This window comes from Polypterus senegalus, chromosome 12 (assembly GCF_016835505.1).
Source record: "Polypterus senegalus isolate Bchr_013 chromosome 12, ASM1683550v1, whole genome shotgun sequence".
In the NCBI taxonomy this organism is placed as follows: Eukaryota; Metazoa; Chordata; class Cladistia; order Polypteriformes; family Polypteridae; genus Polypterus; species Polypterus senegalus.
The window spans coordinates 22,410,162-22,430,123 of NC_053165.1; the positions used below are offsets into that span (position 1 = coordinate 22,410,162).

At 39.9% G+C, this 19,962-nt stretch overlaps 1 protein-coding gene across 3 annotated transcripts in view; it reads right to left on the reverse strand.

Moving 5' to 3' along the window:
• Window positions 1-19,962, reverse strand: part of LOC120541257 (plexin-A1-like) — a 710,643-nt gene that overhangs the window by 248,554 nt on the left and 442,127 nt on the right. For all 3 annotated transcript variants that reach the window (XM_039772729.1, XM_039772730.1, XM_039772728.1), the window contains one exon: window positions 7,544-7,744. In XM_039772729.1, the coding sequence (XP_039628663.1) occupies window positions 7,544-7,744 (201 nt within the window). The remainder of the gene's footprint in view (window positions 1-7,543; window positions 7,745-19,962) is intronic.

Genomic DNA, 19,962 nt, shown 5'->3' on the forward strand with positions numbered 1-19,962 from the left:
ACCACATTTACAGCAGAGTGTCCCCGGCACTGCACAGATCACAGGGTAAGCGCACCCTGCTGGCCTCACCAACACCATACAACCTTTCCCATATTTTACCATTTTTAAATGACCAATTGATGAATTTCAAATTTCTCCCTTTGTTATCTACACCTACACGAGGTGAGATGCAAAAATAACCGGACTGGGCTTGGGGCTTTCCTGGAAAACCGTTTGGAGGTCAGCCGGACGTGAATCATAGAACAATATCCCCTCCTACACGCCTTCTCAAATCGCGGACCGGCTAGGTATATCCTGTGAAGAGCCCAGTCAGGATCTGCACAACAATCGCTACGCGAGTTGCGGCGATAATGTCGGGTGAAAAAAAATCGAACAGCGAATCAACAACAAATTTCTCACGAATTTTCTCTTTTTCCGTAAAGCGGTTTTTGACTGACAAAAACATTCCTGTCCTCGATCATCCTCCCTATTCGCCCAGTTTAGCACCCTGTGATTTGTACTTGTTCCCGAAAATCAAAAGTACCTGAAGGGAACACATTTTTCTTCAATGGATGAAGTGAAAACAGAAACAGCAAGCCTGTTGAAGAGCATCAAGCAAGAAGACTTCCAGCACTGTTTCAATCAATTGAAGATACGTATGGAGTGGTGTAGAGATCGGGAGGGGGAGTATAGAGAAGGTGACAATGTTTAGAATGCTGGAATTCATCAATAAATATTTTTGTTTACCAATCCGGTTATTTTTGTGTCTCAACTCATATATTTAAATTGGTCCACAATGCAGAGATCTGTTTTCACTTTAATAATGAGTCTTGTCCCATTGATCAATGTCAAATTAAATCCACTGTGATTCATGAAAATGTGAAAACTTCCATGGGGGTGAATACTTCTGACAAGCACTGTGATGACTACTAATTTCATATCAAGCTGTTCAGTAACCTGAAATTCAAAACCTACATCCCCTTCCATAAAGTAAAACTCAACCAACAGTCTGGTCAGATTACAAACACACAAGCTGCTCATTACATCATGCGTCTCACTGACAATAAACCAATTCCCTTCAGATGAGGCCAGTATCGCGGAGAAATATATGCAGTGCTGCCATGGGTCAAGTGTATCCTGAATTCCGTCTTTTTTTTTTTTCCTTTCTCCCTCATCTCGTAATGGTCCATGGGGAGAGCTTGGCCTATTTAAACTATAGTGAGCCCTGGAAAGCCATCTCATTAGTGAGATGCCTCCTGGCCCTTGAAGGCGAGAGGTTAAGCATTACTGATCATGAAAGTGATCCATAGGTCTAACACATAGCACAAAGCATTGTGTGTTTGGTGTAGATGAAAAATGTCTCATAATGGCACTCCACCAGAACCTCCTGACTAGCCAATCAGAGATTAATTTTCCTTTACCTAGATCCAGTTTAACTTTAAAGTTAGTTTTATACTGAACGCTCTTATGTATCTATATACACATACATGAAATCACTGTGTCACCAGGATCCCTGTGGCTGCAAGTTTTCTTCTAGTCTGCTACCTCATCTACTCACGTAATGAATTACCTTGACTAATTGGACTCCATTTTGACTTATAATCGACATTCATGAACATGTCACAATCCACCGCCTGTTTAAAAATGCAGATTTTCATTAAAGCAGATTTCTATTGTTGGGTATTTGCGATTACTGGCTTTCATTTCTCTTCTTCAGTTTCAGACTGGCCAACTATTTTATAATTTAAGTTTAAATGATGTGGAGACACTGTGTCACAGCTGAACGTGGCGATTGTGTTTACTGATCCATACAAGGGTGCACTGTTACTCGAAACTAATTCTTTGTCACATATAAACAACACTTTAGGCACAAATAAATAATTAGACTCAAACTAAAGAGTCGATACAATCCAGGGGTGTAAACAAACAAGTGTAGCCAGAGGTAAGAATAATGAATGATCAGCAATCAATATGCCGGGATGGTGCAAGCCTAGACCCTTTAAATACATATACGCTTGAATTAAAATAAAGCTGGAGAAACACATAGGAAATGATCATGATAATCAAGTGTCAAGGAATACCGGGGGTCAGTTAAAATAAAACAGCTAATAACAGTACAAATTCAGTTTCATTGCTAAGCAAACAGCAACAGGAAGTAGGCAATGACAAGCAAGAGTTCTGTTCTTAGTTAGACAAGATGGACTGGGAAGTTATAGAGAGCAAAATGTTGATGGGCAAACAGGCCCACTCACACCGGGAGTGACCAAGGATACAGATAAGGGAGAACTGTGACACTAAATAATTCACTAAGAGATTAGCTTGACCAACATCACCAACACAACCCTTAATTTGGATTAAGTGATCACAGAAATGGATGAAAAGCCAGAAAGTCCATTTCTTTGCTACAAAGCATGAAACAAAGTGTGGTGTTATGAACTGCATGTTGTGGCGAGTCATCGAGACATGGACGAAATACGAGGAAGGAAGAACAGTAATAAAAATAAAGGGTAGACAAAAGTGTACAGTGAATTCAGAAAGTGTTCAGACCCCTTCAGTGTTGTAGATTATATTTTAAATGGATGCATTTCCCATTTTCGCCTCTCCATCTGCACTCAATAACCCATAATGATAAAGTTGAAAACATGTTTTCAGGAAGATTTGCAAACTTCAATCTCTCATTTATATAAGTATTCAGAGCCAATTTGTAGAAGCCCCTTTGGCAGTAATTACAGCTTCAAACAACCTTGAGTAAGTCTTCACAAGCTTTACACACCTGGATTTGGGTAATTCATGCCACCCTTCCAGGCAGATTCTCTCAAGCTCCGTTTAATTGGACGGAAAGTGTCTGTAAACTGCCATCTTTAGGTCTCTCCACAGATGTTCTTTGGGGTTTAAGTTTGGGTTTTGGCTGGGCAGTCTATGACAGTCTGAGATTTGTCCCAAAGTCACTCCAGTATTGTCTTGGTTGTACGCATCAGGTCATTGTCATGCTGAAAGGCAAATCATTGTCCTGATACTGAGAAGCTAACCATAGCATGATGCTTCCACCATCATGCTTCACCAGTGTATTAGGCTGGTGATGAGTACTGCCACGTCTTTGCCAGACATAGTGTTTAGAGTTCAATTTTTCTTTCATCAAACCAGTCCAAGCTTGCTGTCCTATATCTTTTGTTCAAGAGTGGCTTCCATCTAGACACTCTACCATAAACACCTGATGAGTGGAGTCGGGTCAAGATGGCTGTCCTTACGAATGGTTCTTGCATCTCATCTTGGGTCTTCTGAAGCTCAGTTAGATTGACCTATGGGTTTTTGATTGCCTCCCTGACCAAAGCCCTTCTTGCTTGGTTACACTGTTTGGCTAGACAGCCAACTCTACAAAGAGTCTTGGTGGTTCAAAACTTTTTCCATTTCACAATTAATGAAGCCACTTTGTGCTTCTTGAAACACTCAAACCTTTATAGAAGGTTTTATACCCTTTTCCTGATTTATGCCTAGCCATAATTTGATCATGGAGGTTGTAGCGTGCAGCCAGGGCCCTTGCCCGGCTGGGACGCCTCCACACTGGAAGGACCAGGGGAGCAAGTGTATTCAGAACATTACTTCTCCCGGGATGCTCAGTGGCAGCCCCCTAGGATGCAGTGGTGCCTCAGACACAAGCAGGGCTCAATGGGAGTTGGATATAGCTCTGTTGGGATCCATGGGCACCACCTGGGGGTGCTGTAGCAGGATCTGTTGAGCCCTTATGGGAAGTTCTTCTGCCACACCCAGAAGTGCTGCCAGAAGTGGGTCATCTAGCACCTGAAGTACTTCCGGGTGCCTTATAAAAGCAGCCAGCAACCACTACTCTGGGAGCCAGAGTCGGGAGAAGGGAGATAAAGCTTACCCGGTGGAGTAGAGGAGAAAAGAGAAAGAAAACAAGAGGAAGAAATTGTGTTGTGCTTGCTGTAAGACTGTGCTGGGCTTGTGGGAAATGGGGAAGGCGTTTCCTACGAGGTTAAAAAAGAGAAAAATAAAACGTATGTGCCTTGAACTTGTGTCCTGCGTCTGTCTGTGTCGGGTCTGGGCAGCAGTACCAGTATGCCCTCTGCAGGCCACAAGGTCTACAGAGAGTTCCATGAACTTCATGGCTTGCTTTCTGTCCTGACATACAGTGTCAATTGTGGGACTTTATACAGAGAGGTGCGTGCCTTTCAAAACTGATTCCCAGTCAATTTAATTTGACATAGGTGGGCTCTAATGAACTTCTACACGCATCTCAAGATGAATTAAAGCAAATAGGATCACAATTTGGAGAGCTAAAGCAAAGGGTCTGAATATTTATAGAAATGAGACTTTAGGGTTTGATTTTTAATGCATTTGCAAACCTTTCTGAGAACATCTTTTCATTTTGCCATTATGGGTTATTAACTGTCAAGTGATAGGCAAAATGGGCAAAAATGGAAAATGAATCACTTAAAATGAAATCTACAATATAAAATAAAGTGTGCAGAAAGTGAAGGAGTCCGAATACTTTCCTAAATCCACTGTAAACATGGAAAAACAAGGGGTCAAAAGCAAAGAAAGGTACAAGTGACCAGATTTAAAAATATAAAAGAGTAAAACTCTACTAGAACAGCTAAATATGTAAGAAATAAATAAATAAAAAAAAAAAAACATTTAAAAACTCAAAACATTAATGCAAAACATAAAGGAATTTTATGTGAGAAATAAGATGGGATGCCAGAGCACACACCCAAGCCCTCTTAGCGCTAACAGCTGCATCAGAACTTCATAGATGGAAAATAAAGAGTGAGGTATCACACCAGCATTTAAGAGGAAGGACCAGGCCCACGTATATACAGTATACACACTGAAGCATGAACGGCAGCACACACAAAACATCCTAAATATATTTGTTTATTTGAGTGTAGACACATTGACACAAGAATGAGCTCAACGTAAAGAGAGGCAGGTTAGGGATGCACAGGACCTGATACGAGAGCCTATATTCCATCAATCAAGTTCCAATACTGTGAGTACGATTTGGGTCTGTGGCAGTAGATTCATCCCACTGGATAACATGGAACACTGAGCTTTCTCCCCTTAAGATTTACAGCTTCAGTGAAGTGACAACACGATTGATTACCTCTCGTAGCATAGGCACACCACCCTGATGACATGAGAAAAATCAGCAGCAGCTGGCAGGGAGACAGCAAAGGTCTAAAAGGGCAACGCAACATGAAGGGGGCAGCCAGTTTACTGTAGAAAAGGAGCCTTTTCTCCATATGTAAAAGATGATGACATTTCAGATTTTCATAGAACTAAAATCAGTTTCCATGATTATTTTATGATGTTAACTGTCATTGTCTGATTGCTCTTTGGGCAGTGCCAGTTTTCTAGAGCCCGGTTGACTCTGAAATTGTTTTATTCAAAAATGTACATTTAAATTCAATTTCCTTATTAAATAGGATATGTTAGATTAGATTAGGTTAGAGATCCTTATTTTCACATACACTGTAAATTAGTGAAATTCTTGTGCCACAGTTGTGACGTATAAATAAAAAAGAGTAGCAGAAAAATAAACAATATAAATAAATACAAAAAATGATAGGGAAAAGTAATATAGAGTACAATTTCACATAAACTAGCAGGTGTGTACAGCACACAGTACAGTGCAGGGCAGGGCAGGTAGGGCCTTATGGCCTGGAAAAGAGGCTGTTCCCGAAGAAGGTGGAACGGGTGCTCAGACTCTGGTAATGTGAAAACAGGGAACATTCTACTTCATGATTTTTCATGTGCCTCCTAATAATGACACTTGTCCCTCACATACTTGGATGAATTTCATCCTAAAAGACATCATTAATGAATCTTAAAACACATATTTCATAATGCCCATTCAGAAAGCTACTATTTAAGCCATTGATACATTAAAAATCTTTTCTGTCGGAGAGGACGTCAGACTCAACAACTGCAGTTGCTGATTTTCGTCACCAGAGGATGTCAGATTAAAAGACTCCACAATTTCACACTTCCAAAATATTGTGTGCTCATCCCTTTTTTCGACACCCAATAACGTACTAACAGACAAGACTGCTGTACGAATGCTTTCTACGTACAAAAGGTTCAGCAGCATTCTCAGCCCTTTTTTTGTTTCTGTTCTCTTATGGCATGTGAAATATGAGACATCAGACAGACGAGCCTCTCTTTTGTTTGCGAGGTTCAACACACCAGCATTCCTTATTCCTCAATATGCACTGCACTTCTGCCTAAGAGCTCATTGATTCTTAACTCTCAAACAAAAAGCCCACCCATACGACTTAGGACAACATCAAATCAGTTGCAATCTGGTTGTACTGAGTCAATGGGTATGTTGGACTACACGACTAAAAATCACAGCAGTAAAGTGGAAATGCCCCTAAATAGAAAGAAATTACTGGAAAAGTTGTGTAACGTGCAAAGCCTTGTACAGAAAATCAGAAAGGCCATCATTACATAAACAGTCATGACAATTTGGAACAAACTACCACAACATCACGAAATTCATAAATTAAACAAATATTTCTTAAACCTGGGCTCTATGGTATGCCGCACAATTAAGGTACTGTAATAGCAACTTTTTCACTTAAACCTCCATTCTATTTTTACACTTAAACCTCCATTATATTTTTAAAAAATATAGCATATATGTTCCCCCTCCCTAACAGGACATGATTTACAATATAAAGATATCATATGTAAACTAGCCAGAGATTTCTATTAATGAACACAATCATTAGAATAATCTGAAATCCATGATCAGCAGACTATTAACAACGGAAAATAATCTACTTACTTATGATTTCACAAAATTGAAATTTCTTCAATTACGTCTAACAACCTAACCAACACAAGTTTCATTTTTTTCAATGACCATAGCTTGGAGTGCCATGACTCATGCCTTAACAGACCACATGGAAACAAAGACCATATGCCAACCTGATAAGAACAGAAATCAGCCCATAAAGAAAAGTTTTGGGCGGTCTCTTGGTCTGGAACCCCTACAGATTTTATTTTTTTCTCCAGCTTTTGGAGTTTTTTTTTGTTTTTTCTGTCCACCCTGGCCATCGGACCTTACTCTTATTCTATGTTAATTAATGTTGACTTATGTTTATTTTTTATTGTGTCTTCTATTTTTCTATTCATTTTGTAAAGCACTTTGAGCTACATTTTTTTGTATGAATATGTGCTATATAAATAAATGTTGATTGATTGATTGATTAAAATGGAAGCCAATTTACTGGAGGTTGTAAATGACAGCAAAACTAAAATAATGAAGGATGTCAGCAGTGCAGGGGGAAGTGTCCCCTAGCAGATGACAGAAGGGGCCATTTACAAGGGGATCAAATGCATCCAAACAAAATCAGAATTAGTAGTAAATAAAAATATTAATCATTTCGTAGAACTTAAAAAACAGGAAAGTATTCCTTTACTAACAATATAGCGATAATGATAAATATTAAATGATGTGAGCACTGGGCAAGAGCATTCTTTATGTGTATGATGAAAAGAACAAAGCAAACCACTCAAATCTCGATTAGCCACTTACCGCTGTCTTTTGGCACTGGATGCTGCTGCTGTTAAAGCGCAGAGCCGTGACACTGATGACCGCTCCCTGGATGTGGAAGATGCACTCGTAATTCCGCTGGCCAGACTGTGGCTGAGGAAGGTTCTTGGCAGTAAGTGTGATCGGCTTCACAACCCCCACTGGAATGTAGATCTGGGTGGATGGCAGGATCTGTGGACAGTCCTAGAGAGGAGGCAAAAAACATGAAGAAACGTCAATATATTAGGAAATTAGTTAAACCAACTACACCTAGCTTATTGTGACAAGGCAGCTCTTAGGTCGTGCATAAATGATTTGGAATGTAAAAGCAATTCTCACCCATTGTGCATAATACATGGACTTGCTGCATTTTTTTTTTTGTACCATAATGCTAATAAATATATTTTGAGTAAAGCCCACTTGAAACCTATTACCTATTTGAAGTTTTCATTACTTACATACCAGAGAGTGCACTAAGATCTCAAGATGCCAGCCTACTAAAGATTCCAAAGATTAATAAAATAACAGTGGGAGGTTAAGCTTTCAGTTACAGGGCCCCACAGTGGTGGAATTATCTGCCTGCTTATATAAGAGATAACCCCTCTGTGTGAGCTTTTAAATGCAGGCTGCAGACTCACAAATTTAGTCTAGCATACCCTGACTAGAGCTGCTGATTGTGTAAGTAATACAATAATTATGGATCGTAACTAACCCTCCTCTGTTCTGTTTATCTTCTCATTGTCTTGCTGTGGCACTGTCAGCCACTGCTCTACTGCCAAGCCTATGGAAAGACAGTAAAGATACTGGGGGCACTGGAATCAATGGATGTAAAGATTCTTTTGTCAGATTAGATGGCCTAGCATAGAATCTATGAAGGAATGTCCAGAAGGGGTAAGTGGCCAGCTGGTCGAGGTCTTTGGGACTGCGACTGTCTCTTATAACTGAGCATGGACCCCAGAGGCTTATTTTCTCTTGAGATCCTGATGATTTGAGTTTTTGCTTTCCTCTTCTCGTTTTCCAACTGACCATAGTTCAGTCATTAATTAATAGACACAATTTGATGAGTTCCACTTATGTTAATCTGTTTCAAACTTCTTTGCTTTCCTGTTCGTTTAAACAAATCTGTATACACAACATCTACCTGATAATTTGTCACAGAGCTCTGCGCCCGCACTTAGTGAAGAGAACTTTATTAAACGAAAATGAATTGAACTGAACTGAAAGCAACAAGATATACAAGATAAATTGAATAAAAAGTAAACATTAGTTGATACTATAACTACAAATTTAAAATTTAAAACGTTGACTGCTGATAATTACATTTTCAAAGGAGTTGTTAAAACGGGTTAAGCAGACATTTCAAATAATTAAATATATTAAGGACAGTACAGTACACGGGTCAAAAATAAGTGCATTAAAAATGGAATTTTAAAAAAAGCACTTCTTTACATAAAGGGTCAAGAGAATGTGAAACTAAGGAGTCATTACTTTCCTTTGTTAGGCACTGCAGTCAGTTCACATGTATACAGAATCATCACCTAGAACTGGCATGAATACGTGGAAAATGAAAAAGAAACTTTACACTCTGTATTATTAATTACTCTGCCTCCACAAGCGTGGCAATTATGTACAGAAATAGAATATATCTATGCAATATAAGATGAATAAAGGTTCAGCTAATTAGTATAACTGTAACTTTTTCTCCCCACAAAAACTACACAATAGCTATGTAAGAACCAAATTATACTGTACAGTCAATAACCACCTAAGAATAATGTTATATATTTCACTTACAAAATTCTGCCTTAAATGAATGCCATCATAGTAATTAAATAAAAATGAACTTCTATTTTGTTGATCATTCACTTGATCAAAATTTGAAAACTGATGAAATATTGAAAACACACAAAGAGCGATCGATCGTAAATGCACTGGAATGCTGGGAAAAATGAAACCCACGAAACGCAGATTTACTCAGTCGGGGATTTTTGAAGTCCAGTGGAATTTTGTCTTCAATATTTTTCATTTACTGTACAATTTGAAGGAAGGCTACTGCTACATGGCTACATACCATTACTCAGGAAAATGCGGATTTTGCTTTCTGAGCACTTTTGAGTGTTTCTCATGGATTTTTGGCCTGCTGATCTCAAAAATCACCTTTAAAATTTCCTGTCACGTACTGCTTTATTGTAATGACCTATTTTTGCAATTACATGTACAAGTATGCACCACTTAATGTTCATAATACAGTCTGTGAAATAGAAAGTTATATGATCGGATTTTACAAACAGCATATTATATACTGTACTTAGCAATGCTACATGGGATATTGTGGCGCACCTTTTATGACTACATACAGAGAGATAAAGCTACAATGCCTTAGAGATGCGCGATATGCAACACTGGGTGCTGCTGCCTATGAGTTGAAGCATACACTATTGTACAGTAAACTTTTTGTTTGTCAGTAGGGAAAGTTAACATTTAATAGCAATACAGTATAGTACATTACAGGCAGTGAAATTGCTTTGTAGACAAAGGACATGAGATATACGTATTTGTGAAGTCATTTTGTTCGTTACATCCAGTTACATTCGCTACGCCCCGCTCTCCAATAGGGATTTATGAACTCTGTTATTAATTTTTGGGACCACTGATGTATTTGCGATCAGACTTTGCTTAAATGGGCATCAGTCGGTGCACAGCTGTATACATATGCAGTACAACAACTTAAACTGGATTATTTACGGTGATCTAAAAGTAGAGGCATGGCTTCGAGGAAAGCAGCCTGGATATACCAAGTACTGTTGTTTTCATCTGTGAATGATCTTAAAGTAGATAGAAAGTCCCTGTATTGCGTTTCCAGCTGAGACAGAATACTGAGATCCGATTCTAGGCCAGAATGTTGAACCTGTGTACACAACTGTGCATATAATGTATGTTCATTGGTAGTTTTCTGGGCTCATTTTGCCCAGCATAGCATAGAGGCTGAGCCAAGCAGCACCAATCAGTACCAAACCCTGGATGGAGCAGCAGCCCGTAGCAGACCACACAACATACAGGCTTCATTAAGCTGGCGATCTGTACGTTGTTGGAGAAAAAAAAAAAATATATATATATATATATATATATATATATATATATCAGGGAAGAAGAGAAAACCCCATGGAGACAGGTTATACTGCATAGCAAACGTTATGTAAATATTTAAAATATAATTCTAATACCACAACAGGTCAACAAGGACTGCACAAAGAAATCTATAGAAGCAGCACATCTTAGTGAGAGAAGAGAGCGCGAGCGAGTGTCAGGCCTTAGACGTTCATAAAGATTTATTACCCACAATAAAAGAGATATAGGTGTGGAAGTTGTCTACACTTCTTTTCATCTGATTTGCTATTAATGTTTCAGAGGAGAACACTAAATATTTCCATAATATTAAAACAGATTGATATGGGAAATCTTCCTTAAAAATAATGATGATGCTAAATTCTACCAAAGAGCCTGACAAAAGCAGAAGGCACAAACGCTTGTCGCTGGGAAGCACTGTGGGCACCATGCTGCTGTGTACGCCAGGACAACAGAGAAGTCAGTGTGACCTATAAAGACCACTTGTTATTTTGCAGCCCCATCCCTTCAATAAATTTAGCTGCACGGAGGCATTTCCATTGTACAGAAATCCTCGTGACATTTAATTAATTAACTGATATGTGGCCCCCCTATAGTTTACAAAAACAAATAATTACCACTTATTTTTGTTTTGCAGCTTAGGGTTAAAGAACTCGTCAGGGGATCTACTCTGGGAGATGGAATATGTTTCACTATTTATTGCACACCTTCCACCTCACCACTACCACCATCACTTAAAAAGGGCAGCTCACCAGCATGAAGAGGAGGCTGTGAATCGCAGCCTAAACATAAGGCAGGGAGGCTTAACAGAGAATGGCGCTTGGGGCGTGGGGTCACAATGGCAAACTGTGTCACTTACACATTATCAGCACAGACTGGCCTCCTTCCAACCACTACGGTAGATGTGTTTTGATTTCAGAGCATAACAATATCCTTTTGTTCAGCTCTTTTAAATACAACTTGATATCCTGTAGTTTGATCACTCTGATGCTCCCGGCCATCACAAACCTGAACTAAGTGAGCTAATAAATGGACGGGTGGGTTACTAATCCCTCAATGCCCACTAAGGGTGTATACTCGCTAGGCACGTGTGTTCCTTACTGTGCCCAAACACGATTGTTGCACTCTCCCTGATTCACGTTCTGGGCCCGGGCACGCTTTCGGCATCACTATGTGACTTGGTGTAAAAGCCAAGACGAGATCTGAACACGGAGTGACAGTCTGCCGATTAAAATGATTTTAATTCCTTATTTTGTGTTCTTTTTGGAGTCATGTAGGGCAGGATAACACTCAGCCCTCTGAAAGATTTATTGAGTGTGCGGTGCGTGCGAGGAGATATTTGCACAGACAAATGATGTTAACCCTTAAACTGCCACATACTTGGGGGGTTAATGCACCCCTGGACGGCAAATACTTTTTTCCTGCACTTTTTAAGTAAACGTCACAATTCATCAAGAAAATGTGAAATTTTAATGGAGCACAGATTTTTTTTCATGCAAGCAGCATCACAATTACGGCAACACTGATCATTTTACACACTGCCAATGAACTGTAAAAAAAAACTACTGGAACAATACGTATAAGGTGCAACTGACGCCATTGATGAAATTCAGTAAATCAACTGTGCTTGAACTGGCTGCACAAGCACACAGAGGCCAACGCTGATGCTTGCAGGCTGAATCCCAGAGACCGTGATGATGATTCCCTAGGGGGCGGCAGTGGTCACAAGCTGGCTGCTCAACGAATGTACGGCATGGACTGATCAGCTCCGGCATGCTGGCAAATTGCACTGGGAAGCAACTATAGTCGGTTGTGATGTTCAATGAATGTACATCGGCCAAAATACTCGGCTCTGGCGTGCTGGCAAATTCCATTGGGAACCAACTACAGTCGGTTCCGGCGGTTTAAGGGTTAAGGGAGGAATTTGCCGCTTTTTTTGCCAACTACAATTCACGTTCATCTGTAAGGCGAGAATTAAAACCTGTTTTTAACTCAAATGGTACCGAATGAAATGACGTTGCATCATTGACGTCACATCTTTGAACCGGGCTCGGGCATGTTTAGCAATCACACTGTTCCCAAATCCTACGGAACCATACCCAGGCCCAGGTATTCCAAGCGTGCCAGGGCACGGTACGGTTAGCCTGGCATGGAACGATCACACTAGTCAAATGAACTAGACTTTGGGGGGTTCTTGCCAATTACAATTCACGTTCATCTGTAAGGCGAGAATTAAAACCTGTTTTTAACTCAAATGGTATCGAATGAAATGACGCTGCATCATTGACATCGTGTCGCTGAACCAGGCTCGGGCACATTTAGCGATCACACTGTTCCCAAATCCTACTGTACCGTACCCAGGTCCAGGTATTCCAGTCGTGCCAGGGCACAGTACGGTTAGCCTGGCATGGAGCAATCACACTAGTCAAATGAATTGGGGGATTACGTGTGGACAAACGTGCTTGGGCTTGGAACAAATTGCAAGTGTGGTTACACCCTAACAAACTCAACTGAGTGGAAACCGGGTAGGTCTACAGATTTGTCCGCCACCATTAGAGGTGGTTAAAAAATGGAAAGAAATGCTGCTGTTACCTTTAGCCAAGTGCCAATAATCAGATGTGTCATCTTTAATTTGCTATTCCAAGTGTAGTCTAAAAACTCTTTGTGTCGATACATTATTCACTCGAAAGCAGTTCATGAACATGCTTACTATACAAGGAGCTATCAAAAGTGATTTAAAATGGATTCATCTTTTGCTTTAGATAGGTGCTGCCCTTAAGCCAATAGTACTGGTGAGAAGACAGTGGACTGTAGAAGAGAACAGTGGGAGCGCAGTCTGCCAATTATCACTGACATTCATTACGCCTAATGACGACAAATGGGGAAGGCAATTTCAATTTTCAACACCTATCCTAGAGGGAGATATCTCTAATGTATTATACTCATGTTAAAGAAAGATAAATTCACATTTGTTAAGATTAAAGTTCTATCAAGGTATACCTACAGGACATGTATATATTATCCATCCATCCATTATCCAACCCGCTTTATCTTAACTACAGGGTCACGGGGGTCTGCTGGAGCCAATCCCAGCCAACACAGGGCGTTAGGTAGGAACCAAACCAGCCCACCGCAGTGTATATATCATACCCTTTTTATACAATTTGATAGACGGCCGCACAGTCGGGATGCCTGGGACGTGGAAGGACCGGGAGAGCACCAATACCTCCCCCGGGACGCAAGAGGGCTGCCTGGAATACACAAGATCGGAGCTGGGATGCTGCACACTGTTGGGGCACATGGCCACCATCAGGGGGTGCCCGAATATCCCAGGAAACATGAAATGCAGCACTTCTGCCACAACAGGAAGTGCTGCCAAACCAGAAGACAGATACACCCAATGTGCTTCTGGGTGCTCTTGCAGGACTTCCGCCACACCCAGAAGTGCTGCAGGAAGTTTGTCAGGAAGCACCTGGAGCACATCCGGGTAGTGTATAAATGGGGCCGCCTTACTCCATTCCGAGAGCCGGAGTTGGGAGGGAGCGTGACGAAGCTTTATGAGAGAGGAGTGGAGGCGGCCTGAAGAGAAGGAGAAGGACTGTGAGTGAATTGTGCATTGTGTGTGTTATTGTAAAGAGAAAGCACAATAAATGTGTGTGTTGTGGACATAACAGTCTTGGTGTCTGTTCGTGGTCGAGGCCGGCTTTCACAACAAATACACAACTTTATGTGTTTGTGTTTGTTATGTAATTTATACAGACAGACACATATAGATACAGTATATATCTGTACATGTACAGTGCCTTCTGAGAGTATTCAGACACACGTGTGTGTGTGTGTGTGTGTGTGTGTGTGTGTGTGTGTAGGTAAATACATATCTGCCCACAACTACCGTACATGTTAATAACAGTGCTTTTTAAAAGCTAAGCACTTGTTCACACACTCAGCTTTAGGAAAGCCTTCCTGCAAAAGACGCCTACGCATAATTAAAAGGGTATATCTTAAGAGAAAAATAACAAAAAGCTTGACAAATTATTCACACCAATTATTTCTTGCAGCCCAAACAACTCCCCGTGTGGCTCAGTTTGAGCCGTCATTCTCTGTAAATACAAAGAAGCTTGTCTGGCATTTGTAAAGCAGGGGGGAACTTGGTTGGCATTACTTCAGCTATGCCACATTAAAATAATAATACCACAATTTTCCACAATATGTGACAAGGCATTGTTTTTATACTAAGCCTTACCAGAATGGAATATTATAATGGAGAAACTATTTAATATCCAAAAGATTTTGCGAAAGGTTGCACAAAAGATAAGCAGTATCACCTATAGACCAAGCTACACTCAAATCATGAAGTGACAAAACATGTCACACAGTATGCAAAATAATACAATGTTGTGCTGTCTTCAGCCTATTACCAGTTTTAACAAAACTGAGGAAAGTAGCCTTTCTACTGTATGTTGAGTATAATGCGCAGTCTCCAGCAATTTCAGCTTTTTATGAACCGTCTTCTTTAAATTTTTGGTAATCTCTTTGCCATTTTTAACTTGTGTCCAGATGTTCCCAGTCATGTTCAATGGCATTTCTATCTGATATCTGGTGTAACCCGAACAAATGCTACTTGCCTTTTCAACACTTCAAAGATTATGTGATGGCAGATGTGTGTCAAACAGCTCATAAACCCTCGTAATAAATCCTCCTAAAACCACAAGATGCCTGCATTGTGAAGTGGAACAAGGTTATCACAAAGTATGTGACCAGCACAATGTAATCCTTAGTGAAATCTGAACTGCCAAGAGCACAGAAACGGCCAAGCAGAAGGTATGAAATATAAATTAGCATCCAACGGAAGGCAGCTTACAAAGCATTTAACAAATGTTAAATTAACAACAGGACTGGAGATTTCGGTGATTGCAAAGCTTCAGGGTAATTGCCCTCTAGTTAAATGAACGGACGTAAAAGTGTGTAGACACATCCCTTATCAATATTTGACTTGGACATCAGGGACACCATTCCATATTGGCTGCACTATGCAGGACACTTTAGTATATTGCGCACATCTGGCTAATCCAGAATGTAGTGGGCTTTGGCTGATAAGGAGTGGGACACTAAGTGAAAACCTATGCAGATAAGGATGTATTCTAAGTCGATGAAGGTGATGTTCCAAAAAGCAAAGAGACAATGGCAAAAAGCCATAATGTCATCACCAAGTTGGTAAGAATATGAGCAGGCGACAGATAGTGAGTCATTCATTATACTGTAGATTAATGAATATAAAGTTAAATTTTACAGATAGGATCCCTGGGCATGATACCTACACTGACTGAAAAGTCTATAAGTTGTATTGTACTAATTGAGAATAGTGCTAAATAACTAACCACCCGGAAGGTACTGTTCACTGGAAAAATCATCTCAGCAATATTATTATGTTAATTTTGTTTCTACACATTACAATTTAACGTGTTATACTTGAAATGTAAAGCTTCAATTACAAGATGCCCAAAGTATCAGAATCTCCTTTATCCTACCGACTACTCCAATCAAACAGTTGTAGAAACCAAAATGTGAGCAGTAGCCGCAGCAAGACTAGGATACTCTTCCTCATTGGTGGTAAATCTCGCTGCTTCTAACTTAATCTAAGAAAAAGAATGTTTATTCCCCTACACCATTGCCAATCTTTACCCAGCACAGAAGGCAGCAACTAACTTCACTCTGCACGCCCAACATTTATTTCTGCTGGCTTTCCTCCCTGCTGTTTTAAGAAACAAGACCTGCAGTGTGATCGCTTCAGCACCTGTCTGCTGGAATGTCCCGCTTGACTGAACAGCTTGCGGGCTACATCTACACCGCCAGAGTAGCCGTCTGCAGGATCTTACACTTGACAGTCAGCTTGACAGCAGTGCCAGGCAGCCCAGCTAATGGAGTCATGGGCCAGGGATTAACCCACCACAGCCAAAGGTTGCCAAGAGCTGAATATGAGCTTAGCCAATTTCAGGGAGATGAACCTGACTCAGGTGTTGAGTGTTACCAGTGGGGAGGGGCACAGAAGAAAGAAAGAAAGAAAGAAAGAAAGAAAGAAAGAAAGAAAGAAAGAAAGAAAGAAAGAAAGAAAGAAAGAAAGAAAGAAAGAAAGAAAGAAAGAAAGAAAGAAAGAAAGGGGCCGGAAATATAAAAGATAAAGAGTAGATGACAAAGTAGAACATTGTAAAGAATTCGAAAACATTGGCACGATACACATGCAGAGCAGGTTAGAGATAAATGAAGTTCGAAAATTCAAGTCTCAAAAAAAGGATACTAAAGATCGCATTAGCACAAACAAATGGAAATTATTACTTGGCGAAATAGTGGAACAGTGAAAAGAAATTGAATATATTGTTCGGATTTAAACTCAGTCGGAGACTTGTAGATCGTCTAATTCGTGTTGCCATCAGGGACAAGTATATCTACAGGAATTAAAAGATTTGTTGTTTGGTGAAAAGTGAAATCCACTTGGGGCATGTAGTGCATGCCTTAGGGGTTGATGAGCGAAGTGAACAGGGGCTGAAGCCCCCTAGTAAATATTTATAAAAATAAGGACAGGGAATTACTGGTATGTTTCTTCCGTGTGTTTGGGGACAAAAGATGTATTTTTTATTTTCTGTTCCCTTTCAGTTATGAAAATTTCAATAATTATCTTTACACAACAAGAATTCCTTAATATTTTATTTCAAAGTGAGTTAATTCAGAGTGTGAATTAAAGTAAGGTAGAATGGTTACAGATAGAAGGAGGACTTTTCAATCGCTTTTAAATACCGTATTTATTCATGTACCACGCACCCTCGTGTAAGAGGTGTACCCTAATTTTTTACAAAGGAAATTGCGAAAAACGTTTTGCCCTGTGTATGACGCGCGTTGTGATTGTATAGGAAGCGTTTAGAGAAAGACAGCGCTGCCGAGCGAGAGCGCGAGCAATCGAGCGAGCGAGAGAGCAGGAATGCACGAGTGAGAGAGAGAGCGCGAGTGCGCGAGCAAACAAGTGAGAGAGAGAGAGAGCGCGAGTGCGTGAGCAAGTGAGCAAAAGAGAGAGCGCGAGCCCAAGCAGAAGAAGTAAACATTACAGAATTACATTTCCTTGTGTATGACGTGCACCGGATTTTCTAATGCTAATTTTCAGGAAAAAATGTGCGTGTGGTACACGCATAAATATGGTAAGTTGGATGAACTGTCACATCCAGTGCTTGAAGTATAACCCAATTACTGACGGTACCCTGTTTTTGGCAATACAATAACATTCAACAGAAGACTGGGTCGGAAGTGTTCCTGTGAAGCTTCTAACGCTGGCCTTTAGCCACAGTGGTATGCTAAGAAAAGGTGCTGGTACTCCATGACCTGCTCTTACCATATCAGTGAGTACCAGCCCACTGCAAGTACTTCTCACATCTCATGACGTGACCTTGGCAGGTTCAGGTAATGTGGCATTTTGGGTACTGCAGAAAACTAACTTAAACGTCTTATTCCAGACCTGCTGGACAGGTTTGATCTGATATGATCAGAAAGAGTGGAAAAGGCCGGACATCTATGTGAATAAGCAATAGTAGTAAACAAGTGAGCACATTACAATTAGAAATAAAATCGGGAGTGGTCTCCCCTAGACTTTCTCGTATACTCAGCTATGGGGATGGATTTTTGAGGAGTAAACTGCAAGACAATGATTATATTTTTATTTTATGTACATTAAAGAACCATCAACAACAAATCAAATCAAATAATAATATATTGAACAATTGTTATAAAAGTAAATTTCAATAAATCGGACTCTGCAGCTGCATGAATAAAAGGTAAAGTAGCACTAATGGTTAACGGAAATAGCTCAAAAGTTGATAGAAATCTACATTTTGTACCTAATACTTGTATGCAAAATTTGGTTGACTAAAGTGAAAACGTACCCAAGTTATCATGTTTACACACACAAACACACACAGACATAATTCTAAAAATGGTATTTTCGGACTCAGGGAGGTCAAGATGTCAAAACTGAATTTTTGGAGGATTCCAATACTTTCCCTAAACTTTGTATACGAGAAAGTCAGGGAGGTCTAAAATGTCGAGATTTATCGAAGTCTTGATGTTGAATTTTTGAACGATTGCAATACTTACCCTATACTTTGTATACGATAAAGTAATAATGTGCAATCTAGACACTGAAATGCTGACTGAATAAACCTGTCACTGCCCAGAGAGATAAGTTACATCATCCTCGTTTATTAACTCAGCAACAGAAATGACTTGCTCTGCTACCAACAATGATGAGCCATTTTGCCTCAAGAATGCTGGTGTCTTCAACCAGGTAGACTCTGATTGGAAAAAAACTTCTATCAAGATGTTCCATTTGTGGAGACAACAAGGTGGCCCTGCTCTAACCAATACCTTTAAATGTCAATCTGTGGCACAACTGGGCACAACTTCAATTAAATAAAAGAATCCTTCAAATGCTAAGTGTTTCAAAATACAGGGTGCCCTTATGTCATGAGTTAAATAACTAATCCCATGTAGCCAATGTATTTTATGCTGAGGATAAGCCTGAGGTCTGAGTTAAACTTATGTAATCAATTTATTTTAGGCTCATACTTTTAATTATTTGAGACCACATTGCGGAGGTTCATTTTTGGTATGTCATTAAAGGGTCTTTTTCAGTTGACCAGTGTCTAAAAAGCCTCAGCTTCAGAAGCTCCTATGACCATTTTGTGGTATGCCGACTAGGCCTGCATATTCAATACTAAGTTATTGAGTTAGATACCATGTCACTTTTATTTAAATATAACAGTTATTACAATATAATCAAGTATTGCATTTGCCGTTTTACACTGCATCATGAAGACAACGCTGCATCAATATAAACCTGCAGTCTTTTTCAGAGCTGCTTCCTGTACCTTCTTTTGACCCCAGTTTGGTTAAAAAATCTATCATTCAGTGACACATAACTTTTATACAACAAATTTCATATAAAACATAACAATGAAGCAGTTTACATCTATATGTAATACAGAGTCACGGCAGGTGAAGCAAAGACTTTCACTCTTAGAAAGCAATGGGATTTTCCCGTGATAGCTCTTCAACCACACAACTTTTAGAAATGTCAGATATTTCAAATATCACATTTAATGATTTATTAATGTTGATGTATTACATGTCAGCTGTCATGATCGCAAGGTCAGCTGAAATGAAAGCACGACGACTCCAAAGTTCTCCAGTAGACGAAGACCAGAGTTCGTAACGGATTCAAATGGTAATAACGTTGACAAGTATTTGGAAGTTTT